This window comes from Aquila chrysaetos, chromosome 21, assembly GCF_900496995.4.
Source record: "Aquila chrysaetos chrysaetos chromosome 21, bAquChr1.4, whole genome shotgun sequence".
NCBI lineage: Eukaryota > Metazoa > Chordata > Aves > Accipitriformes > Accipitridae > Aquila > Aquila chrysaetos.
The window spans coordinates 10,533,710-10,559,210 of record NC_044024.1 but is presented as its reverse complement, the minus strand read 5'-3'; the positions used below and the strand labels follow the sequence as shown (position 1 = coordinate 10,559,210).

At 47.0% G+C, this 25,501-nt stretch overlaps 1 protein-coding gene across 7 annotated transcripts in view; it reads left to right on the top strand.

Moving 5' to 3' along the window:
• PLS3 (plastin 3) overlaps window positions 1-25,501 on the top strand; it is a 55,421-nt gene that overhangs the window by 16,912 nt on the left and 13,008 nt on the right. For 4 of the 7 annotated variants that reach the window (XM_029997076.1, XM_029997081.2, XM_029997079.1 and 1 more), the window contains exons 2-3: window positions 15,043-15,129; window positions 23,760-23,923. In XM_029997076.1, the coding sequence (XP_029852936.1) occupies window positions 15,063-15,129; window positions 23,760-23,923 (231 nt within the window). In that variant the 5' untranslated portion in view covers window positions 15,043-15,062. Of the gene's footprint in view, window positions 1-3,582; window positions 3,786-15,042; window positions 15,130-23,759; window positions 23,924-25,501 lie in introns of those variants that run through there. The other 3 variants (XM_029997082.2, XM_029997075.2, XM_029997077.1) reach the window with 2 other exon arrangements.

Below are 25,501 nucleotides of genomic sequence, written 5' to 3'. Positions count from 1 at the left end.
TAAAAAGACTGATAAATTGAGGAGTTAAGGTCAAATGCTTGCTCCTCAGTTGTCAAATCCTTCCATACCTGTTTACATTGATGGAGTGTACTCTACAGTTGGTTGCAACTGAAGGTGAAGGCAAGAAGTGCATAAAACCTCAATTTGTATGAAGAAGCACAGGGGAGAGTGCTTCTGTCCACCTGTGCATAATTTCATTAAAATCCTTATCTTTAAAAGAGAATGTGGACAGAACTGGAGGAGGGGAGCATCTGGCCCATGGTAAATGGTCACTGATCCCAGTCAAAATAGGATGGTAGCTGGCCACTCAGCTTTGCTCTCTAAAGCCCTCGCTCAAAGTGTGGGGCTTTCTTTCTGATGGAGTAAACTTTGGGTTACCCAGTTTCTCTTTCAGCTAGTTACTCTTTTGGTCCTGTTGTCCTGTGTCCCGTCCCCCCTCCCCCCTCCTTTTTTTTTCTTGAAGGAAGGGGGATGGTCCTGAAAATGCTTGATATGCAGCACCAGAGCAGGCAGGGCCAGGCAGAGGCAGGAGCCACCTCTGCCACTCCTGGAGGCCCACTGAGGTCTGCTTATACTCTGGGATCTCCTGAGGCTGGTGTGGCCCAGCCCTCTGGCCATGCGGGTTTCTCTAGCATGGGAATGCTGGAGGGGGCCAGCATCCCCTACACCCCCTTGGCTGGATGACAGTGGAGCTGGCTATATCCCAGCAAACAGCTTTTTTAGGCAGGAGCTAGAGGTGCCTGCAGGCAAAACCCTTCCCCAAAATCACTAGGGCTGGTGTAGCATGCCTAGGGACTTGCGTATTGCCATGGGTTTCGTTAGTTGTCTTGTACAGCTTCCAATATTAGCATGGCATCTCTTGGCATTGCTAACTAGGGGTGGAATACTACTTCTGGAGTGGGCAGGAAAGCCTGGTGTCCAGGAGCTGGTGGTTGTCCTCTACTGGGCAGTGGGACTCACTGGGGAGAGCAGTGGGGCTGCACAGCACACTATAGCCAAAGGCCAGCAAGTTGCATGTGCTCCCTTCCTCCCTCAGAGCTTTGCCAGAGGGTCTATTCTTGAGGGCTAGTGGTGAGAGAGGACAAGATGATGCCTGGATTTACCCTCTGTTCCCTCTTCACCTAGAAGGCAATGGCTGCTACTCCCACAGCTGTTGTTGAGTAACCTCTGGAGGGCAAATACCTATTAGTGGCCTCCCAGTGAAACTTGGCAGCTGGAGCTGGGGAGGAGATGCATCCTTGCGCAATGATGCACTGGAGGGATCCTGTCGGTGCTGCAAGTCCTCCTTGTGCGTAAACCTCCATCCTGATGCTCCATGCAGGGAAGCAGACATGTCACCTGAGCAGAGTAACTTCTGAGCACCTCCAGCATCTTGTGCTTCCCTAGAAGGCTTTCTTAAAGAGGGAGGAAGAGGAAGATACACTGGTATACTGGCTTGACCGTAAAACTTGCTATTTTGGAAGAGCGTGGGGAGCGGTGTGTGACCAGCTGTGCTGGAGGAAGTGGGCTGGGAGTGCCCGGCTTGCTGTGCATCCCCTGCCTGCCTTCACCGCACGCCAGCACGGCGAGTCTCGGGGCATGACGCGGAGATGAGTGGTGCTGGCACTGCCGAAGTGCTATTTTAGGTTTGAGTGTAATTGCAGGTTGGACTGACAGGACTGGATTTGGAGTATTTGGAGAGCAGAGTGCTCTTAAAACTGTGGACAAACTGGCTATCGCTGATCCTTTGCAAATGTGGAAGAAGGGTATTTCACATGTGCAGTGTGTGCATCAGTTAAACTTCTCCTCGCGGTGGAGCCACTGAGGATCTGTGTTGAGTGACTACAGTGGGTAGCAATGCCCTTTCCCATCCTGGGAGAGAGAACGGTAATAGCTATTAGCCCTGTAGGATGCATTACACTTACCTGAAAAAAAAAGTGAGTAAGCAGAGGTTTGAAGATGCGTGGGCTGGTGGCTTTTAGGTGTCTGCCTCTGCAGTGTGAATCTGCCACCTGCACACCTGCAGGTGCTACTTTTCTATCCCAGCAACACAGATGCCAGAGACAAGGAGAGGAGGTTTTTCGTTTCCCTCCCAAAAGCAGACATTGCTCCTGCAAGGGCTCTGCTGTTGATAGAAGTCACAACCTATTTTGAGAGCTGGGCTTTGGCACACTCTCTTCCCAGGACCTGCCAAGCCCCAAAGCCTCAGCACTTCCTAAACCTTACAGGATGAATTTATTCTCACATGTAGAGTGAAAAGTGGAGGGACTAAACTTCCTGGAATAAGTTTCTTCAATTTGGTTGCATGTTTGCCCCAAGAATTCGTGGGCTGGACACAGTCACTGGTTTGGATCAGAGCAGCCAGATGGGCTCCTTGCACCCAGGGGCTGATGCAATGCTGAAGCTGGTTGCTGATGCAAGTTGGAGCAGAGTCAAAGTTGCTCTCCCCTAAACCCCATCTGATGTGCAGGCAACCTGATCTCAGTGGAGTGCAAAAGTGTTTTTCAAGCCAACTTCTTTCCTTTTAAGTTGCAGCTGCAGTTCTGGGCATAAAACCCTCTATTTTGGTTTCCATTATATTTACCATCCTGAGGAAGCAGGCAGGTTGTGGGTTTGGGGTTGGGTTTTTTTGTTTTGGTTTGGTTTGGTTTGGTTTTTATACCTCTTTTGAAACTTTACAGCTGGAAGCTAAATTTTCAGGTGATGCCCAAGAAATGGGACCAGGCAATGACTCACCTTCCTGGCTGACATAATTTTTAAAAAGAAACAAAAAAAACAATGACCCTATTGGCCAAGTATTTTTAATTTTTAGAATGGTCATGGGTTCTTCAAATTCTTTACTAATTCAAGTATTGTGTTCATTAGTAAGTTACATCCTTTCCTTTTAGCTATGGGAGGGCTCAAACATTATGGACTTAACAGGAATAGAAATTTCTGAAATATGTGATTATAGTTTGGAAATCCCACTTAACCTTTTTGGGGATTGATTCTGCTGCTGTGCATTGCATCATCAACAACATAGTACATGATGTTTCTGTTGCTCATGTCTTCCTGGTTGGTAGCAGATGTCTACCCGTGTTTCATCTAGAGCAGGCAGGGATTAATTGTTGAAGTAATGCAATACATTACAATATGGACCAGCTCTGTATTTACCACCCATTCAGACTACTCTTTCGGGTTTTTTTTCTTTTTTTTTTTTTCTTTTTTTTTGAGGAACTGTGGGGTGAAATAGGGCAGCATCCTCCTTCAGTGTGGACTGAGGCCAAATAGGTCTTCATACTCATTGTTCAGTTTGTGAGCTTCTGGTGGTTTTAAAGACATCCATAAAATAAGTACGTAAACCAAAATACAAGCCCCATGTCGCTCTTTGGCTGGACAAGCCGAGAGCTAGCAAAGCAAAATGCATTTAATTTAAAACGTTAAAGGTAAAAGAGTTGTGGGTTTTTTTGGTTTTTTTTAAGAAAAAAAGTTTGCTTACCTAAAAGCTTTATATCTTACTGCCTCCTGTTCCCAAGTGCCAAGCAATAAAAGAACAAAAGCTAGTTGTTGGGGGAGGATCCCCCGATACCCGCTCCGTTTGTACGTGATGCTTCAAGCCGCCTGTCCCGTAGCCTGTCTGATGCATCTTTTTGCGACACGACCGCATCCCTTCTGTGGCTCTCGGGAAGCGACCTCCCATTTGCTGGGCGGGGATGGTGGGAGGAATGCTGGCTGTCCAGATCCCTGCTGTGGGCGTGAGAGAAGCTTCAGCGCTCGGGCCGGGCGAGGGAGCGACTCGCCTTCCCCGGGAGAGAAGGAAAGGTAAGGTGTCTTCTGCTGCGGGCTGGCGTTAGGATGCCACACACGCTGCTGGCTGCTGCTCGGGGCTCTGGCTGCCTGCATGGATGCAAGCACATGCCAGAGATTGCCCTGCAACGACTTGTTTTGCTTTTATTTTCTCTGCAAACTGTCTAGCGATTCCCGATGCTGTAGTAGATAAAGGAAAATAGCTGTAAATGGCTATTAGAAAAGATGAATTTCAGGTTTTAATGCGTTTTAAATTTGGAATTTATCCGTGCACCTGACTGAGCAGCGCATGCAAGCAGCAGCAGCAAGTGCTGCGACTGACTTTGCATCACTGGGTATTTAATTTTTCAAGTGAGGACTGAGGGTGTTCCTTCCATGAAATCTCAGTCTGGGGCACATCTTACCCCATCTCTGTCTGCAGCAGGCTTTTAAAAAGCACAACTGCTTAAACTTGCATGTTAGAAGTGTTAAATATTTAAACCTTTGCCTTGCAGAAAGTGTGAGGAGCCTTGAGTACTTTGGGGAAATGGCTGTAGGCTGCTGGCTGTGGTGGCTACCTAACTTTTTGGAGTCGTTTGCCCTGAGAGGCTGGGGCTGAGCTGCTTTGCTGTTCTGGTGGGAATAGTGTGTGGCATCACAGCCTGGCAGGAGTTTGTTTCCAGACTGAGGAGTTTATCTTGCTGGCTGTGTTTTCTGGTGAAGAGTGCTATAAGTGATGCTGGAAGCTGGCATAGACCCTCTTCAAGTGCTTTAGCAGTCACTACTGGCTAAAACACTTATATACCAAGTACTTTTAAGTATTGGACTGAAATGCTGAAATTTTTTTGTGCTGAAAAAACTTACACTTGTCCGAAAACCTGTAAAACACATCTAGTGTAGCTTCTTCATGTCCTGATTTTGTTTATACTGAATGTGTTGCTTTGAGGTTTTGCTTAGTTATATTTTACGCTTACCCTGCATTTATTCTGCAAAACATCTGGCTATAAAGAATGATTTCCAGAGCTGGAGGACTCACACCCTCCTGAAATTCAGAGTAGCAATGAGGTTGCATGCTGTTTACAGTGCACACATCTCTTTAACCACTACATCTGTCCTAAGGGTATTGGGCACTGGCTGAGTGGCTAAAGCAAGGGAGGAGGAGGAGGAGGCAAAGCAGCTTGAAGGGATGCAACGAGAAGTTAGTACTCCGCTCCAGGAGTGCTGGATGCATCTTGGAGATCCTGCTTCGCCTTGAAACCTGCTAACTAGGGTGCATTTTGCAGAGATTATTAATGCTTGTCCAAAATCCAAGAGTCACGGAGTAGAGCTTGCCTGATCTTGGACAGGCGACTGCTATCTTTTGCTCCCTATTGCTCCTCCCTGTATTAAGTTAAATTATAGAGAAGTGTGGGGAACACCCTGCTGTCAGAGTAAACGTGATTTCACTGTCATGGCAGCCTCCTGGGAGGCAAAGACAGCAGCTCTCCTGCTCTTCTAGCCATTTCACATTAATCTTTGAGATTAATGTTTCTGCTTTTGTTAAGGGTAGATAGGATCTGTACCATCTTCTCTAAAGAAAATGAGTGTTGAATTTACAGGGCTTTTTCTACTTCCAAAAGCCACTAAGGCAGCTATGCAGCAACACTGATTTATTGCAGTCTCGTGTTGCTTTCTTGCTCTGAATCAAATTATTTTGACTTCTTTCCCTTTTTCCCAAGTGCTTTCTAAACAAGATTACAGGCAGCAGGGGAAGGATGGAGAAAGGTTTTTCTTCTTTTATCAGTAGCTCTTTCTATCTAGTAAGAGATCAGTTGCTGAAATTCCTGTTTTTTAAGAGACTTTTGAAACATAGTTCCAATGCTTAGAGTATGGCTTGTAGTTTCTAGTGTTTTGTTTCTTATTTAAGAAAACATTCATTGACACACTTCTCTGAATGTTTATCATCTGGACAGCAGTTGCCAGGCTGCCGGGATTTCAGCCCTGGCTGTGCCATTTCAGGACAGCTCTGTTTACCTTCAAATTGATAAAACAGTCTGGAAAATCACTCAACCGGAGCTGTAGCTTCTAAAAGGTTGCATGAAACCCACCCTCCCAAAATTAATCGCTGAAACTCCCTATTGTCCAGCTCGCCAGGGATCAGCACCGTCATGCTGGGTATTTGGCTTGCAGGAGCTTGTTTGCTGGCATTGAATAAGCAGTGACTGTACTGTGATTTAATTTACGGATTGGGTTGATTCCCCCGCCTGGGTGGGAGGGAAGTTTTACAGACTGAGTAACGCTTCTTACATTATCATGGCATATTGAATATCAGTCGCTTTACCTGCCAAGCAAAGGTGTTACTTGAGAGTGGAGGCTGGAGGTGCTGGGGGGATGGAGGTGGGTCTGAACTGCGTGGCCTCAAGTCCCTTCAGCCTTTGAAGGGTTTTATCCAGCTGCTGGAGGCCAGGGCACAGGCTGAGGTCTGCAGCTCACCCTTGTAAGGAACTGGGCTCCTTTTGGGCTGAATATTGGGAAATCAAGACACACATGCTTAAAGCATGTTGAGGGTAACCTGCAGGTCTCAGCAAGCAGGTCCCAACTGCTTCTGGGGAATGAAATCTGCACTAATTCAGCCTTGTGATCCTCATCCCTCCTCACTTATGCAGGTGGGGAACCCGTTGACTTTCCCACCATTGCTCTGAGAGTCCCGTCATAAAATGAGGGATGCCTTATGCTGAGTTTTGCAATGGGTGGTAAGAGGTGGGTCCTTCCTTGAAGTCATTTATGGTTAAGATACAGAATAAGCCAAAGGAAGTGTTTCATACTGCTCTTTATTTGGGAAACTACGCAAGAATAAGAGTTGCTGTCAGCATAAGAATTTCCTGAGGCTAGCATGATTTTTCTGTGCTTGAGCCAGGCATTTAAATTAAGCCTTATGAGTCTCAGTCCATTAGCTGACATCTGACCCCCCCCCCTTCTCCCGCCCCCCCCCCCCCCCTTTTATCTTCTTATACTTAGGTTTAAATTATCTCTGAATGTTACTTGATTTTGCAAGTTCCAGGCAGGATGAGTGTTCAGCTCTTTCTTTCCTGAGAGGTCTTGAAAGGATCACCTGTTTTCATGTTGTACTAATTAGTTAACAGGGAATATTGCTGTTCCTGTTTCCACTGATGTGGACAAACTATTGAAATTCAAAAGTGAGTTAAACCAATCTAGCAGGTTGTGATCTCAAATGTGCTCTGATCCTGGAGTACTGCTAAAACTGGAGGTGTGCCAAAATGCAATGTTTAGGAGAAGTATTTGGCAAAGAGGCTTTTAAGGACTGATTCACTGCTGTCTCAAACAGTATTTGATCTGGTTTCTACTGTGCCCTGCAGATTATAAGTACTCTGTAGATACATGTAATAAGAGCTGGAGCAGTGAGGTGGTCGGTACACCGTAGCTGCGAGTCTGCAGTGTGCTGGGTATGTGCAGGTGCAGCTGCAAGATCTAGGAGGCAGCTGCTCTCCTCCTTGAAAGTCAGCACTGCCCCTGCTTTGACTGTCCATCCAATCCACTTGGCCCTGGTCTTCTGCGTCAGGAGCCTTCAGAGAAGAGTGTAGGTCTGCAGAAAGCTTTCTGTGCTGCTTTCTTCCATTTGAGTCCCAAACCAGTTTTATGTTTCTGTCAGTTCAGCCTCCTCATAGTAAACACTGGGTCATGAGGGTAAGGAAGCATCCGTCTATTCTACTCCAGGATTGCATGTCACCCCTTAATGTGTGTCAGAGGCAGCTCTGGCTCACAGTTCTTCAGGGCTGGATGGGGATGTGTTGGGGGGGACTGCACTGAGGACTGGGGAAGTTTTTTTTTTTTCCCCTCCCATGTGCAGCTGGAGTGGAGGCATTTGTGTTACTCAGACTTGTGCTCCCCTCCAGCCTTTGGGCAATTGGATATCACGTGGCTGAGCATCCTCAGCTGCTTGCTATCTTTCTGTTTTTCTATGTCTGCGAGACAGAAGGATTTGTGTACTCAAATCCCTACAAATTTCTGTGTCATGTCCCCAGCTTTTAGTATTCTGGATGCTGCCCTGAAGGACATGGCTTTCCTGGCCTTTTAGCAAGGGGCTGATTTCTGTTTGGTGCTGTGAGCAGGTTTGATGCTGATTTGGGGTTTTCTGGGAGTACTGGCTACAGCTCGGTTCTGGGTCAGGGTGCTGAACATGCTGACTGTTACTCAGGTGTGGCTGCACCCCAAAAAGCCTCCTTGGCTGTGCAGGGGAGTCAGAGGCATGTGAATTGGCGATGGGTCAGCAATTGTTTTTAATAAGGATTTAAGATGATTGAAGCTAGCGAATCTGGTTCTGTCTTGAAGGAAGAGAAAACATGTTGACCAGCATGCAAACAGTGAAGGATCAGATTGTCCAGGCTGCCCATGGATGTTGGGGCAGTGGTTAAAGTCTAAGCAGAAGGCATAGCAAACCTGGTTTGCTGCAGTTGTTCCCATATCGTTGGAGTGACCCTGCCTTTGAGCAGCCCAGATCCCTGCTGGGCACCTACCCAAGCGCTGCTCAGAAAAATCTCTGGCATTGTTCTACCCAGGTGGAGCTAGGAGAAATTGGGTTTTTAACCTGGACCTGCTGAAGGAACGTGCATGTCCAGAGGTGGATACCCTATAGAGGCATGCCTCCAAAACTGGAGAGAGCTGCTGGCAAGCCAAGTGCAGTGACTAACTCGCAGGATGTGTGTCTGCTCCTGATGGATTTGACAGATTTTTTCCCCCGCAGCAGCAGTGAGTTGGGTAACAACAGGAGCAAACTCTTACAGTCCACTCCCAGGTGAAAGTAAGCGTAGCAGGGAGCCTGTCTCTCCCAGCATGACAGTTTCAGGGATTTGAAATAATATAAAGGAAAACCCACTAATGGGACTTTTGCTGATTTAGAGATGCTTCAAAAACAGCAGCTGGAGGTAATCTCTGTCTGGGATTGGGAAGAGGTGAGCCATAAGGTGGCAATCACTATCTGCTGTCCTGTGTCCTTTCCCTGCGATGCAACAAGTGGCTGTATAACAGCTGGTGGGCTACGCAACCAGCATGGACGAGTCCAAGTGTGTACTCTGTGTGTACTGGATGTACTGTGTGTAAAGGCAGTAGCTCGAGGAAGCTGGAGAACTGGGAGGTGGGAGGTAGTAAATTCAAACAGCAAGACATGCTTAAAGAAATTCAGTATTAAAATTGAATTTGTGTGTAGTTGGTCATTGGCCTGTTGAGGCAAGTTGTTTGGTGCTGTGCATGCATGAGGAAAGCTGGCTTAATAACGAAATAAAGCTGGGTTTGGGTGATTGCTTTGCAGGCTTTACAGCCCAGTGCTGTTCAATAGTTAAAGCACTGCAGACCTTGAGAGCAGAGCTGTAGTTTCATTAGTGTTGAGCCTGGTGTGCATGGGGCTGGGAAAGCTTGGCTGAAGGGAAGAGCCACAGATGAGAGATGCAGCTACTCGCCCAAGTCTGGCACTGCAAAGAAATACCCACTCGAAGCTTCGCATGCCCCTTTCCTCCCGAGGCAGGGGAAGCAGCTGAGTTGATACGGACACAAAACATGGAGGTGATCCTGAGTACAGCTTTCATGCAAAGAGCAACAGCAAAGTAATTTCCGGGGGACAGTGGTTTGTAGTGGCGTCATGCTGTTGGTAAGGTGTTGGACACCACAGCGGTGCAGTCCCTGCGGATGGGGTAGCATCTCCTAATCACTGCTCTTATCAGGATGGCACCTATTGCTATATGGAAAGACGAAAGTGTGGCGAAGGTCTGGTTTCAGCCTGTGCCTCTGATGGGTGACTGCCTGGAAGGTAATTGCCAAAATAAAAGCTTATATGCTTCTAGCAACCTGGTGTTTGCTAATAACCACACCTAACGAGTGGGTGCTGTCTTGGAGGAATATGATGAACAAAACATTGTTTGAAACACACAAACCGATGATGAGCAGGAGAGGATGGATTGCATGATAGGTTTTCATTTACAGGCCATCAATCCCTAAATCTCCCTGTCTCCTCCCAAAGCAGCAGTAAGTGTTTATCTTGGAGGACTCGTCAGACGAAGACTGCGCACCACAAACTTTTGCTTCTTCCTGTTGCTGTCAAGTTTGAAGATGTTGTCTGTAAAACCCCAGTGGCTTTGCTTGGACTGGACCAAAAAAAGGAGCCAGCAGAGCTGCTGGGTGCACCTGATGATGGGAGAGTATGTGTGCCCTCTCCTGCCTGCAAGCATTTCCAAATGCAGCATGAGCCTAGGGCTGGCCGGTGCCTGTGGAGGAGGGTTCCTGCAGCATCAGGAGATCCCTGCAGCATCCTTTGCGGCATCCCAATCACCTGTGAAGGGATGCAAAGAAAACTCAGGCTTTCAGCCCTTACCAGTGACTCACTTCCCTCGCTGCTTTGCTCTGAGCAGAGTGGCTGCCCCAGGCTGTCCAGCAGCTCTGAAGCTTGCACAGCCATGCCAGGATGGGCATGATGCTGCTGGCCCTGCGGAGGGGGTCTGCGTGGCAGTGGGGGAGATGCCCTTGCAGCAGTGGGCTTGGAAGGACTTTGTGGTGACCAAGATTCACACGTCTTGCAAAAGGAGCTGGGGGGTGGGTGAATGAGGCAAGGGAAGCAGGGGAGTGCGGATGGCCACCCCATTCTCTGATGCGGCTCTTGGCAGGGCCAAGCCCCCTACCTGCGAAACAGGGAGGAAGAGGAGGATGGGGTGAGCCACAGGAAGCCTGGGGGCCAGATCCTACCTCAGCTGAATCACCAGGATTCCCTCCAAATTAGCAAGGTGGCTGCGTCAGTGCCCTGTGCTGCAAGCCCGGGGGCTCTGGCACTTGCCATGGGTTGGGGGGGGACCGAGTGCCTGGCTGTCTGGCTCATTATTCCTAAAGGAAGACTGATACGTGCTGGGTTAGTGGTCAGAGATATGCGGGTTTTGAAGTATTTTTAATTAGTTAATGCTGACTGACTTGCCTTCTCATGTCTGGAGCCTTTGTCATGAAAAGGCAGCAAAACCACAGGTTCCTTTTTTCAGAGGAATACATACGGGGTGAGTCACTGCTCCAGACTAGGCCTAGCTCGCTCTTTTTTTTTTTTTTTTTTTTAATCGGATGAAAAAAGTACATATTAATACCTTTTTGTTGACACTTTAATGTGTCTCTGCATTTGCCCATTTGAGTAAACAAATTGATGCTGTTAATCAGTCAGTTCTAGAGATATTAAAACAGGGCGGGCCTGGGAGGGACGGAGCGACTCGGTTTTCAAACTAACACGGAGCTGCTAAGAAAGCAAATTCTTCCATTTGGATCAGCAGCAAATTCCAGCTCTGTTTCTGTTGGAAGTGTTCAAGTGGCTGTTGGGAAATATTTGGTTGCCCAGTGCTTTCAAAATTGAATTAATCCTCTAGCTTTCAAGGAGATGTGCAAATGCCTGGATGCTTCCCCCCCCCCCAATTTCCACCCATCCTCTGTACAGGATGCAGCTCCCAGGGCTTCTCCTCTTGGGGAAGAATCTTGGGGACTTTTTCTCTGGGCTTGAGTGTTTTTAAGTTGCTGTCTGAGCAGTTAATCCACCAAGTGCCCTGGTTAGCTTCTGGCACTTGTGCTGGAAGTGCTGAGCACCACAGAGGAGGCATCCCTCTGGTGGCAGTCCCCACTGCAATGGTGTGTCTCCAGGTGGTTTACAGCTGTTAAAACACATGGGCTGGGGCAGCTTTATTTGACCTGCCTGTATTGCAGTTCTGTCTGGAGAGCAAATAAACTAATCCCGATTCAGTGACTGCAGTGTGTTTAGAAGCTATAAAACTTGTTTGCACAGAAACTTTATACAGCCCCTCTCTGGGACGGGAGTGATATTCGAAAACCTGAGACGCACTTAAAGCAGCTCTGATCTGCAGCCCAAAGTGAAGTCTTCAGAGCACAGAAACGGGCTGCACAGTCTGCCAGCCACTCTCTTCTGTGAAGCTGCTTTTGTGCAGCCGTGTGTTATGGAGCTGCCTTTGCTTTTCTTCTGTGGGGTGAGGGATGAAGGCAGGACCAAACGGGCTGTGGAGCAGGAATTGCTTCCTTATACACTCTGTTTATCTGTGTATTGACCGATGGACCATCTGTCACCAGGGTGTAAAATGGGTGTGGGATCAGTAGCTCACTTCTGTCTCCTCTTTTCCCCTTGTTCTCTCTTCCTCCCTCTAAAATAGGTCTTTAAATGTGAGTTTGTCTCTGGCTCTCATTGCGTGCCCTGGCAGAGACTTTGCTTGTGGTAGAAGTGAATGTGACGTGGTGAGGCGTGAGCAGCGTGGTGCCGTGTCCCCACAGGGCTTTGAGTGAGGCAGCTGATGTGTGATCCCTATGCCAGTGTGATAAAAGGGCTTTTTATGTCCGTGAAGACAAAGCCTCTTGTTTAAAAATGCAACTGAATGAAAAACATGATTTTGAATGCCCTAGACTCAGCTATTAAAAACAAACAAAAAACCCCCACACAACAAAAAACTGAAAAGCTCTCCTGTCCCCCAGATGAGTGTGCCAATGTTGGTGTAATACCTCTCTATTGCAAAAAACCTCTGTAAAATTGCTTTGGGAGCTTAGTAGTCTCTGTTGGCTTGTAACTTTGTGGCCCACTACCCTTTTCATACACTGTTTTGTTATAACATACTTTTCCCCTTCCCAGACAGCTATAACAAGGTCAGGTGTCTGCTTTTTCTCTGTTGGTTCAAATTCTCCCTCTCTCCTCTCAAGCAGAGAAACAGAGAAGGAGGAAGCAGTATGAAAACTGAGAGGTAAACCTGTTTTGTAGACTTACTGACTGAGCTGAACAGCATAGGAGCTGGAAGGGAAAATTTTTTTTAAGTGAAGACCCACACAAACAACTGCAGGGCATATCCAGAGTGTAATATTTCCCTGTTAAAGTCAAACAGAGCAGCTTTTTTAAAAGCTATCAGCTTATGGTGGTGTTTGCTGCTTGTTTTGCTTTTAAAGATGTTAGAGATAGTCAGCAGCTAATTAAATTTCAATGAAGTGGTTAGATAATGATGCTTTTGGAAATCCCTTTTTGCAGGAAATCCTCATGGTTTGAAAACGAATAGGTGCAAGTGAGGTTTAGGAAGAAGGCAGAATTTATGAAGGAGGGTTGACTGAAATTTCAGTCTCGTAGGCCTGGCCTCTCCTGCCTGGAGCTCATGCCACCTGCCTGCCCGCGTAGCCAAAATTGTCTCCGTTCCCAATAGTGTTCCCCAAGTGTTTCTGCCAGTTGTGAAATCCACCTCCTGTAGCATGCACCAAGCTTGCTCAGAGCTGACTTTCTTGCTGAGCAACTCCTTCATCCCCTGGAAAAAACAGCCAGGTTTTGGTGGCACTGAGGCTCAGGCTGCTGGGGCACCTGTAGGAGTGCTGCAGGGAAGGGGCTGCTTCAGGAACAGGGGTAGGTCTCAGGCTGGGCGTCCTGCAAGACGGGCAGCGCTGCACACAGCATTCCTGCATCTTGCAAGGACCTGCATGGTAGCATTTCCTTGGTCAACTAGCCTAACTTGTTATTTCTGAAATGGTATAAAACATTTACTATGGTGCTTCCCCCCCTCAGTCAGTCTGATGCAGCTTTGCCACAATTCCTCCCACTGCGCCATTCTTGCAGTACAAGTCCAATGATAAAGTTGGCTGTCTTGCTGTTGGTGGCTTTTACCTTTTACTGACTGTTAAACATCTTGTGTCTGCTGGCAGCTCTGCAGATGTTTTTGGAGGTGGGGTCTGATGTGCTTTCCTTCTTGCCTCTGCAGTGATGCAACTTCTTGTTGACTGTCTCTGCTGCTAGCACCTGTCTGAGCTGGTTTCCCATGCTGGCACACCTGCCCATTGCTCTCATCTCTAACGACTTCTTTCTTCCCGGACTGAGTAAAGTGTTACAGAAAATGAATATTTACAGCTACAGGCAAACTTGTGTTCTTAAGCTAACGAGTGCTTGTGAAGGCAGCTGGGAGCCTCAGACAAAAGAGGCTTGCTCAGAGCACAGGCATTTGTGAAACTGAGCCTCTTGTCGCTTGAGCAGTGAGCCAGCCTGTTCACGATCCTGCCTTCTGACAATCTGTAAACCTGAATTCACTGCTCATCCTTTTGCTTACAGAGGAGGCGGCAGCTGTGTCTGTTCCCATAGGCAGAGGAGGAACCTTTTGTTTCTCAACTTGGTGATTGTAGCTAACTGTGGGAGCTGGAAAATCTTGGAATGCAAGTCTCATTTGAAGTTGCACTGAGCCTGCCCAGATCCATGTTTTAAAGACCCTGAGGTAGAGCTAGCACGTGTGCTGGAATGTGCTTGTCAGTGCCTACCTTTTTGTTCATGCACAGGGATTCCCCCGTTTGCGTTGTTCCATCAATCACTGATCTCTCTTGGTCGTATTGGCCAAAGTGCGAACAGGGCATCTGATGCTGCTGTCATGAATGTCATGTAAGGGGGACGTGGGTACGTCACTGGCCTTTTACCATCCTTATGGTGATGCCTCCTGTCCAGGCTGGCTGGGTGGCACCTAATCAGTGCTTGGAAAGGAGGATTATAGCAGATGGGTGTAGGAACTGTATGCTTCATCCTCTCTGTTTCTTAAACACCAAGCAGGTCTGATCAATGCGAAGTTTCTGTGTACTTGGGGTTTGAGTGCGGCTGATGCCTGCTGTTCCAGACTTGCTTGCGGTGTTCCTGCTGTGCCTTGCTCAGGAGGGTTGAGGGGGTCAGTGGCAGTGCAAACAGCCTGTTGCTTACATGGTTTATTGAGAGACTGGCTCTGGGGAAATAGGCAGGTGTTTATTCGAACAGTTTCCTGTAGAAAAGCAGACTATTTCTTTTTTGCAAACAGTACCAGGTATACTACTTTGTGCGAAAAGACCTTTTTCAGGTACTGTTCAGAATCTTTATTATTTGGGTTTGGTGGCTGTGTGCTCTTGGGGGCAGACCAGCAGGCAGAGTGTTCAGTATATTTTGCTTTGATGTTTTAACTCTGGATTCTGATTTTGTTCAAAGTTGTGGAAAATCCCTGGAGATGTGAGCTTTTCTGACCTGCAGAACACACTGGTAGCAGGTACCTTAATGTGTGCAGAACAGCATAGCCCATAAAATAAATACACAAAGCTAAATATTAACAAGGCTAATGGGATTTTTGACTTGTTAAGGAGTGAATTTGCCGCCTTCTGACTTTCACACATCTGTTTTATTAGTGGAAAGATAAACGTGGCTTTGAGAACTGTAGTGACCTTGGTATTGATTGTTACTATACTGCTGTTCAAAACTGCATGCATTTGAATGCAGCCTGATTTCACACAGTGTCCTTTTTCTCTCTTTAGGTACTCCCTAAATTAATGAGATGGCCAACACCACGCAAATCTCCAAAGATGAGCTGGAGGAACTCAAGGAGGCCTTTGCAAAAGTTGGTAAGTCACAGTGAGGAGGGCACCACGCTCCTGTCTGCTGTACATTTGAAATGAATTTATCCTAGCCCTGTGAGCAGCAGTGGCAGCAGGATGTGGGCAGTCTGCTGCTCTCGTGATCTTCTCCATGCCAAGGAGTCCCTTGGCAGCCTTGTTGCTTCTGGCTTGTCACTTCTAGCCAAGGAGCACAAAGGAAGGGACATGGGCAGTCTGGCTGTCAGTGAGCACTGGCAGACAGCCTTGCCCTGTTGCTCCAGGGTAGGCTTTGTTGGTTCCTGATGGCAGAAGAAATATCCAAACAGGTACTGTGTTACTTCAGCCCAGGCAGTGCTTCAGGGCTTGCACAGTGCTTGGTTCTGATGATGTTGGTTTTGTCAGATTGGCTGAGCAGTGCAGATGGTAAATGTAGGTACTATGTTTCTGGTTTGTGCGGGTGTATTTGAGGCACTGTGTTTGGTGAGCTTGTAGGCAAAACCTAATTAGTGTCTGTTTACCTGGCCATTATGGAACAACTTGCAGTGATAATAAAATGCTTTGCGGCTGCAGTGCATATGCATTGCCCTCTGGTGGCTCTGTTTCTTCTCTGGTTCTCACCTCCCTAACAGCCTACGATGCTCAAGGGGTTGCACAGCCCAAGCTGCTCTGCCTGCCTTCCAGCTTTCCACCTGCACTGGCATTGCAGAAGCCTCTGGCAGGCTGCTTTGGGAAGCTGAAACGGGCAGAAAACTGACATCATGGAGAAAACTGTTTTCTGCTGGTTTAGTTTCCTGATATGGTTTACTGGAGGATCAGAGAAACGCCAGGGAGGGGCAGGATGGGAGCTGGACCGCAGCAGTGTGGACTGAGGTCAGCGAATGCAGCTGGGGAACCACACCCGGGACTGGCACTGGCTGGGAATGAGTTGCACAAGTGATCAGAGCCAGTGTTTCATTTTCCTAACTGGACATCGGCATCGCTCAAGCACTGGTTATAAATACAAATTGGTAGTTGCCTCGCATCTGTATCGGGTAAACTGCCCTCTAGAGCAGAGTGGCTCTTAAAACTCTCACTTGCTCTAAATTTGCAGTCTGCAGAGGGACATACAAATTTCAAAGACAACTGATTCTCATGGAGTAGTATTCCCTGTTGGGACTTGAAGCAAGGCGCAATTTTGGCAGTTCCCTCTCCTGTCTCGCTCTTCCTGAGACTTTTCCAGCAGGTGGAAGTGAGCTGCCACAGAGGAAGATGAGTGACTATTGTGCTTCTTGCTGCCTAATGTGCCTCTGAGCGCAAACCTCAATAAGGCTGGGATGCAGACAGCCTGTTCTGTCCTTGGATAAACTTAAAATGATTAACCTGGCTGGAATGTGGTGGCTTTTTGTCATTAGTGTGGGGGGAAATTGGCAAGATTAGGTTGACTGGCTGCCTTTGCACTGGAAACATGGAGAAACCCAAGTCAGATCCTGGTTTGTTTTAGGAAACCAGCTCGCTCTGGTTCCTGTTTGGTATTAAATTATAAAAGCAGTGTCAAAAATTAGGTGTTATTGAGAAATGTGATAATTAGCCAGGACATACCCACAAGTGAGATGGGATCTGCTAGTCCTTTTCAGCTGTCTTCTGTTTTGTGCGCTTTAGGCATGGTACAGCCTGCAAGCATTGTGGTGGGACACGCCTGTCATGAGTGTCTTTAATGCTCTTATTCCTTTTATTCTTGCTTAAAGGACCCATATTTGCCCTGGGATATAGAACTGGTCACTAACTGGGTGACTGACTTTCGCTGGCAACTTCTAATGCCGTCTCTAGTGAATGCGAAGGAAAGTTGGATTAAGGCTGCTATTTAAAATGAAGTTTTTCTTTCGTCTCCCAGCTACCTGGAAGACTTGGAACGCAGATGAGAAGCATGGTTATAGCAAAGCTCAGCAGATTGGCTTCTAGGATGTTGTAAAGGAGATGTGGGGAGGAGGAAGTATCTCTCAGGGTGGTTTCTGCTTACCAAGATGTGCCCTGCTCCAATGTGCAGCTAGCTGCATGGGCTTCCTGGAGGCCTGCTTTAACTCTAGCATGGGGCAAGTTGCTGCTCTGGATGTGTAGGTTGATGGGAGTTCAAAGGTGTGTGTTTGACCAGCTTTTCTGTGTGCAGCTGAACTAGATTGAGACATCTGGTGATGCTGGAAGGCAGTGAGGTGTGTTACTATACACTCTGTCACCACCAGCCTTCTATGCCACTTGAAGGTATTTCCCTCTCTCCCATGCAGCTGGTGTGCTGTTCTCTGACAGCCAGCAAAAGGCAAGAGTTCCATAGACTACCTACTGCTTACTAGAAGCAGTCCACGGATAGAAACCATGGTTTAAGGTTAGCACTGAAGTCAGCTACAGCTCAGACAAGCAGCTCCCAGCATCCTATAACCAGGTATTTGTATTGGAAGTGATCCAAGTGGTAAACAGCAGTGGTTCAGAAAAGCATTTTAACATCTGAAAAAAGTAATGAAGTGAGGCATAAGAACTATCAAGGCTTTGAATGACCCGCAGGTTAGTGGGAGAAGAGTAGGTTGCCCCAAGTCTCAGCTGATCTCTGAATTTGTTCAGTATAACAGATGTGTGTATGTATGTACTTGGCTAAACAGTGGCCCTTCATAGGGGAGGCATGGCAGAACAAAATCTGCGAACTTGCTCTGTTTGTCTTCCTTCTCCCTGCTTCTAATAGCAGAGATAAGCATCTTTTCTGGAAACACAAAGTACTTAAAAATTGTAACCCAGCCGAACACTTTGTTCACTGCTGCAAGGTGGTAAAACAATGCACTGAAATGTTAAGCTTAAGGCAAATAGGGATCTGTGATCCTGCTAGAGTGTGTCCTGCTGAGCATATATCCTTAAAAGGAAACGTGTGGGTTACTTTCCCCTCTCGCATCCTGTTATTTAAGCTATTTTAAGTATTTGTCAGGAGGAAGCTGAGCCAGAGCTTGAAGCAGCTTTTAGGTTTTGTTTATTGTGGCTTTGCTGCGCCACCTGCATATGGGCAGAAGATGGTGCCGTACATCACTGCAGTGACCTTTCCCAGGTTTAGTAAGCTGGCATGCACGCAACTTTCAGTAGAAATAGGAAACTTCAGATGTGCTGTAGTTTCCTTTCCATCAGGCAGATTATAATGAATCCAGGCTGTAGTTTGTCTGTTAAAGCAATTTTGCTTTCTTCCATTAGTAATTCTGGGCTGTACGCCGAAGGATTTCATTTGGGATAGCTTCTATTTTGACAGCCTCTTCAGCTGTTGAATACCATTTCAGATTTTGTTAGAGAGGGACTGTAGACCACCTTCCATCTGAAGTCTGGCCCTGTCGCAGGACATCCAGCAAGGCACCATATGGTGGGCTTGCAGTAATGCTGGAAATAATTATGGAACTTGCTGGTGCTGCAAAGGTGACTGCTTTTTTTTTAATGCTGCTACTTTGTACATTTGACTGTGATGCCAGAGGGGGAACAGAGACAGCAGGAAGGGAAGCAGCTGCCCTGTGGAGTAGGGTTCTCAGGCATATTTGTCATGTTTACAGGGCTAAAGGCTTTTTGACATGTTAAGAGAGGAATGAGTCCATATTCCATCACATAGTCAATCACTAGTTAGGGTTACTCGACTCTGCTACCAAGCCAAAACCACGGGCTAGCACATCCACCAGGCTTTGACACTTAAAGCTGCCAAGAAGCTAAAACTTGAAATGAGAGCATCTTTACTGCAAGACCAGTAACTTGGTGTGGGGTCTTGCAGTTGAGCCAACAGACCTGTCTTGCTTGTAAATCCCACTCCCAAAGTGTCTGGGACATAGATGCCCTTTTAATGTATGCAGTAAATCAGTGATTAATTTTTTTTCCCAGGATACTATGGAAGAGTAACTCTTACAAGTGGGTGTTTGGGATGTCATTAAGAGTTGGAAGAACTTAGGTCCTGAGACCCAAGTGTTTTGAGTGAGTTAAGGCACATTACTCAACAGTGTGTATCCTTCACGCTTGATTATGTGCTGTCTGTCTGAGCCCAATGTAGAGGCTGAGAGCTGCTGGTGTGCAGCCCCTCCTGATGGGCAGCACCTTTCCTGGTGCCATGCTCCCGAGTTGCACGCGCTCACATGTCAGTGTGCATTTCAGATGGCTCTTTGTGCAGCAGAGCTACTGATTTTTTTTTTTTCCCTCAGTGAGCAGAGGTGAATCTTTTTTGAGCTAGGCACACACAGAAGACTGGGAAGATGCTGCTTTGCAGGGGTGAATGAAACCCTCAAAATGGGCACGTGTTGAGCCAGACTGCAGTAAATACCTGATATCTGCCCTGCAGCCAGGTTTGATGCTTTCCGGCTGAGATTGAGGTCTGCTGAGCAAGTGTGGATGGACCAGACAATGGCCTGTGTTAACTCCTCAGTTGCATTTCAGTCAGTGTTTTTAAGTTGTGGTTTCTGTTTTGCAAGCAAACCGATATAAATGCAAGGCTGGGGATTAATTCCTTGCATTAGATTGTACCCTTAAAAGACATGAAGGGCTTCATATGTAAAACTGAGCTCTAAACAGGTTTAAGCATCCTTTTACCCATGCATCACTCCAATGTATTGGAGATGGGGACTTTGGAGCTCGGTTCCTTGCTGTCTCACCCAACACGCTTCTGCCTCACGAAGTACCATATATTGTGCTTTTCCCTTTCACTTCTGAATAGACTCAGACATGGTACATGCAAGCTTGGTCCAGAAACACTTCTGAATGCTTAAGCTAGACATACCAAGAGGAAAACCTTTACCAAATCTGAATAAAAATCACACCCGTGATCCTATCAAGGATACAATATGTATTTTGAAGTCTTATTTTTCTCTGTCCTTTGTCTACTAACATTTGGGTAGATGTAAAACTTAGGGGGTTTTTTAGGTGGTGGATTGGTTGGAAGAAGTGATGAACAGGTGTTTCTGGATTTACCTGCTTAATTTGGCAGCATGGCAAAGGATTGTGGTCGGTTCAGTCAAGCATAGGCTAAAGCAGTGGGTGTTGGCTGTAGGCATGCTGAGGGTGAAAGCAAAGCTTTGTTTTGGGTGCATAGGCCCTGGAAACTAGCGAATCCCTTCTCGTCTGATTTTCTTCACTGGCTGAGAGGCAGGGAGAAGATGCATGTTGTGGAGTTAGATTTAGTAATAAGAAATCTGTAACAGAAGAAGCTGTGATTTATCTAGAGGGGAAATAGTTTGCTGATGACATCTCAGGCTGGACTGTTTAATAAAGCTTGCCTTTGTAGGCTTATATTTTTTCGGAATAAAATTCTAAAATTAAAGGCCAGACAGCAGCCTGTTGCTGTCATTAATCATTGGCCCAAACCACTTTATTTCATCAGCATTATTGTAAACACTGACATTTCATTTAAGATACTTATTAATCCACTGGAATTGATGCTGCTCTTTAGTTTGAGACCTAGGGACTGGGGTGTAGGAGGGAGTACAGCTTTGTTCTGTGTTACTTTGGATGTTTGCCACTAAACATTTGAATTTCACTTTCTTGCTAACTTATAAAAACAATTTTAAAATCCCATATGGATCTGGAAAATGAGGAAGGTTGGAGTGGTGGTGCGGACATGCTGCTTGCTGGAATATTGCTGTGAAATAAAACCTAAAAACCACCACTGACACCTCATTAAAAGTAAATTGACTTTCAAAATTTGCTTAAAAAAAAAAAAAAAAGGACTTTAGACCTATCCTGATTGTTTTCTTTTATTCTTGAAAGTATCTCCCTTTAAGCATAAACACTGACCCCAGTGGCTGTGGTGTGGGATTCCCTCTTGAACAAAACCAAATACTGGGGCTGGCGCAGCTCTTCTGTGATGCAGCCTGGGGAGCCAGCAGCAGCCTGCAGTCTGCGAGGGTGTTTGGGCAGTAGAAGCTGTTGCTTGAGTGGAATTGAACTCTAGGGCCGTAGAGAGAGGCTGCCGCCTTATAAATAGCAGAAAAATCCTCCCATGTGGGATATGGGCAGAACGGTGGCTGGGTGAAGCTGCACGGCGTGATTTTGGCAGCCGGTGGTGGCGAGCTGCGCTTGGCAGTGCACCATCACAGTGCCAGGAGCTCTGGAGATGGAGGAGAGGGTAACACAGCTGCTTAAATGCAGAGACTGCTCTTGTTTAGCCATACAGGGCTCAGCTGATGTCTTTAGTACAGGCACTGTGTTGAATTTGCAGAGCCTGTGGTTGCATGATGATCATAGGAGACTGCCAAATCTCTACCTTCCCAGCCCATCCAGGTATGCCCCACCAGCAGTGGTAATCCAGGGCTGGTATCTCCCTACAGCCCCAGCCCTGGGGAAGAGATGGCAGCTGAGGCACTGAATTAACTTCCCGGGGCCAGCTGTACCACTTGCCTACAGCAAAAGGATTTTAACATCACTACTGAGGCAGTAACAGGACAACATGCCCTGAATCCCTGCCTCTCCAAACATGCTGGAGGGTCATGCTTATGTCTTGGGATGTGAATCTGGGCCATCTGACAGCTTCAAATGATCAGGCTGCTCGTGGACCTGACTGCTGAAGCCTGGGTACCAGCTGTGCTGTGAACCACACTGTCTGCTCATCCTAGTTAGCCTGAGGAAGGAGGCACCCAACCTGTGGTTGTCCATGGTGGCTGCAAAGCCTCACTTGCCTAAAGAAAGGCGAGGGCTGCTGGATTTGCCCTGTGCATTCAATGGATGTGATGACGTCCCCAAGGGGGCTGGGATCTGTTGATGTGAAAAGCTCCAGATTCACACTAGATTCTTGTTTTCGTTCTTCCCAAATCTAATAGGCAATAGCATTTCACTAAGCATGTACTGCTGCTGTGGTTTGGTGCTTGACTGTCAAAGCAAGTGTCCTTGCAGAGCATTCTTGGGCAGCATTAAAATATCTGGCTGCAATTTTCTATCAGCAATAAATGGATAACATCATTATCAACATCATAAAAAAAATGTAAATGGAGAGCTGACTTAGTGTTTTCAGTTCAGAAAGTAAGAAGTGCTGTATTTCACTACCATCTATTTTTAACATGCAAAGCCAGCTGCAGTTAGATGTAAAAAGAAATGCTCCGGAGATCATTTATGAAAATGCAGATGCTCTGTTGTGAAACTTTTACACCAGACTTGGGTCATGTGTGCCTAGAGCCATCCTGGTCAGCTCTGCTTCAAAGCTGCCATTGCCCAAAGCCAGAGAGATCTCATGGCTTGTGCTGGGACTGTCTCTGAGGTTGCGCTGTGTTTTATTTACCATGTGCCTGGTGTATTCTTGGTGGTGTCCTTCAAATAGTGTACTACTTGGGCTTGGTATTTTTGGCGTGGGCATCCTGCTCTGTGTGTATTGGGTTTGTGTGGCAAGGTTTTGGTAGCAGGGGGGGGTTACAGGGTTGGCTTCTGTAAGAAGCTGCTGGAAGCTTCCCCTGTGTCCGAAAGAGCCAATACCAGCCGGCTCTAAGACGGACCCGCCACCGGCCAAGGCGGAGCCCATCAGCGATAGTGGTAGCGCCTCTGGGAGAACATATTTAAGAAGGAAAAAAAAGTTGCGGGGCACAGAGAAACAGCAGCCGGAGAGAGGACCTGTAAGAGAAACAACCCTGCAGACCCCAAGGTCAGTGAAGAAGGAGAGGGAGGAGATGCTCCAGGCGCCGGAGCAGATCTCCACCTGCAGCCCGGGGAGGACCCCACGCCGGAGCAGGTGGGTGCCCGAAGGAAGCTGTGACCCTGTGGGAAGCCCGCGCTGGAGCAGGCTCCTGGCAGGACCTGCAGACGTGTGGAGAGAGGAGCCCACGCCGGAGCAGGCTCCTGGCAGGACTTGTGACCCCGTGGGGGACCCACGCTGGAGCAGTGTGCTCCTGAAGGACTGCACCCCGTGGCAGGGACCCATGCTGGAGCAGTTCGTGAAGAACTGCAGCCCGTGGCTAGGACCCACGTTGGAGAAGTTCATGGAGGACTGTCTCCCGTGGGAGGGACCCCACGCTGGAGCAGGGGAAGAGTGTGATGAGTCCTGCCCTTGAGGAGGATGAAGCGGCAGAAATAACGTGTGATGAACTGACCGTAACCCCCATTCCCCGTCCCCCTGCGCCACTGCGGGGGTAGGTAGAGAATCCGGGTGTGAAGCTGTGCCCGGGAAGAAGGGAGGGGTGGAGGGAAGGTGGTCTGAGATTTGGGTTTATTTCTCATTACCCTACTCTGGTTGATTGGTAATAAATTGAGTTAATTTTCCCCAAGTTGAGTCTGTTTTGCCTGTGACAGTAATTGGTGAGTGATCTTTCCTGTTCTTATTTTGACCCACGAGCCCTTTGTTATATTTTCTCTCCCCTGTGCAGCTGAGGAGGGGGAAGTGATAGAACGGCTTTGGTGGGCACCTGGTGTTCAGCCAGGGTCAACCCGCCACAGTGTCTGTGTCCTGCATGGATTTTGCTTTCAGCAAAGATGAATGCTCTGCGCAATGCAGCCCCAAAACAGGTGTGCTACGATGGGCCATGCTAGGAGATTCCTCCTTACCTCCATGTCTTGTCGACATCCCCAGTGCTCAGGCTGCTCTCCATAAAGCACTTTGGAGCATGGGGGCTGTGGGGCTGTGTTTCTGCTCTGCTGTCTGGGCCTGGGCCTGTCAGGGTACTGGCATGTTTCTAAAACCTTCTCCTGCCCCTTCTCTTCCTCAGACCTCAACAGCAATGGGTTCATCTGCGACTATGAGTTGCACGAGCTCTTCAAGGAAGCCAACCTGCCTCTCCCCGGATACAAAGTGAGAGAGATCATCCAGAAGCTCATGATTGACAGCGACAAGAATAAAGATGGGAAGATTAGTTTTGAAGAGTTTGTCTATGTAAGTGGTATTTCTGAATTTCCGGCAGCCTGGGGGACCCCTTTTAGACAAAGCTAAGGAAGGGGTAGAAGAGGTTGAACCTGGCTTCTCGGCCACTTACCCTAATCCTAGTTTTCTTTCTACAAACTCATCACTTTTGAGGACTTGTCATGTAAAAATCAGTTCTTTGTATAGATCTCTGCATATGACCAGTCTTTTGTGCTGTCACTGCCAGCTGTTAGATTTGGACAGAGGGGAAACATGTTGGTTTTTAAACAAAACCCAAAAAGAATCCACATGCTTTTCTTATATGAAAACTTTGTTGGAGGCCAAAAGACCATTTCCACATGAGGTGACAAGTGGAAAAAAGACTTCCAGTTCTCCACACTTGCAGTATTGACTGGAAGCTACTCAGTTTTTCCAGGCACATAGATGAATGCTTGTTTTCCCAGTGAAGCAGTATAATTTCCTTTCTCAATTTAATGGGACTACAAGTATTATTAAAGACTTGAGAGGGCATTTCAAGACACACTTGGAGATTAGTCCTTGATGCTGATCTAGGAAAATTCAGATCCGTTTGTTGCCTTAAAAGGGAAGAACAGGAGCAAGGAGATAGGAGAAGCTGGAGGATGGGTCTAACCTTCAGTCTTTTTCTGTAGAAATAGGTGAGATTTTTTTTTTTTTAATTATTTTTACAAAAGCACAGCACTATTTCAGAGATACTGGTTCGATATCCATCCCTTCATCCTTTTTATACTCTGATGACTGACTGCTGAAAGAGTAATAAAAGTATTTGCAGTACATTGGGGGAGCTGTTTTCATGTCAACTATTTTTCTTGATATTTCTTAATTTATCTTCACCTTCTGTTCCTTAATTGTTTTCAGACCCTCTGAACTTTTGAGTTCGGAGTCAACTAGTAAGTTGGAGTTTGTTTGCAGTTTGTGAACACTTGCATGCTGGGTGCATGTTTCAGCTGTTGGTTTGAGCTGGTCCATAACTTTAACTTTGCACTAGGAAAGAAGAAATAAATCTCTTCTGTCACATTTGAATGGTATCAATGATCAAGTAAACATGAAATGTCTTACAGGCAACTAAGCTATACAGTAGAAGCAATGGTTAGTTGTAGGATTTTTACAAACAGAACTTTTGCTGGGGTTTATGGTACAAAGGGTGACATGAACTGACTTGAAGTTGGGGCCAGTGACTTAGTGGTACCTCAGCATTAAAGCACATATTTTCAAAGAGGGTATGCAATACCAGTAATTAGTCCAGCAAATTTTAAAATAAATAAATCTGTATCAAAATCCTTAAGTTTTAAACCAACCAACCAGAAAACCCAAAACTTTTGGGCTCTTGAGTCTTCGCTCAGCTCTAGCTGATTGCTGGGGTGAGCAAAACCTCTGTGTGCCATCAGGAGATGGTTTAACTGCACTGGCATCATCATCTTGACTCTCCACCTTCCCTGTGTTTAAGGGACGGGGAAGGTAAGGCATGACAGCCAGCAGGCTGACCCTGCAGTGACACCTCTGCAGCCAGGTGGGCAAGTCCCCTCCTCTCTTTTTAACAGAAGCACTTTGTTCTGCTTTACAGTGCTGTTT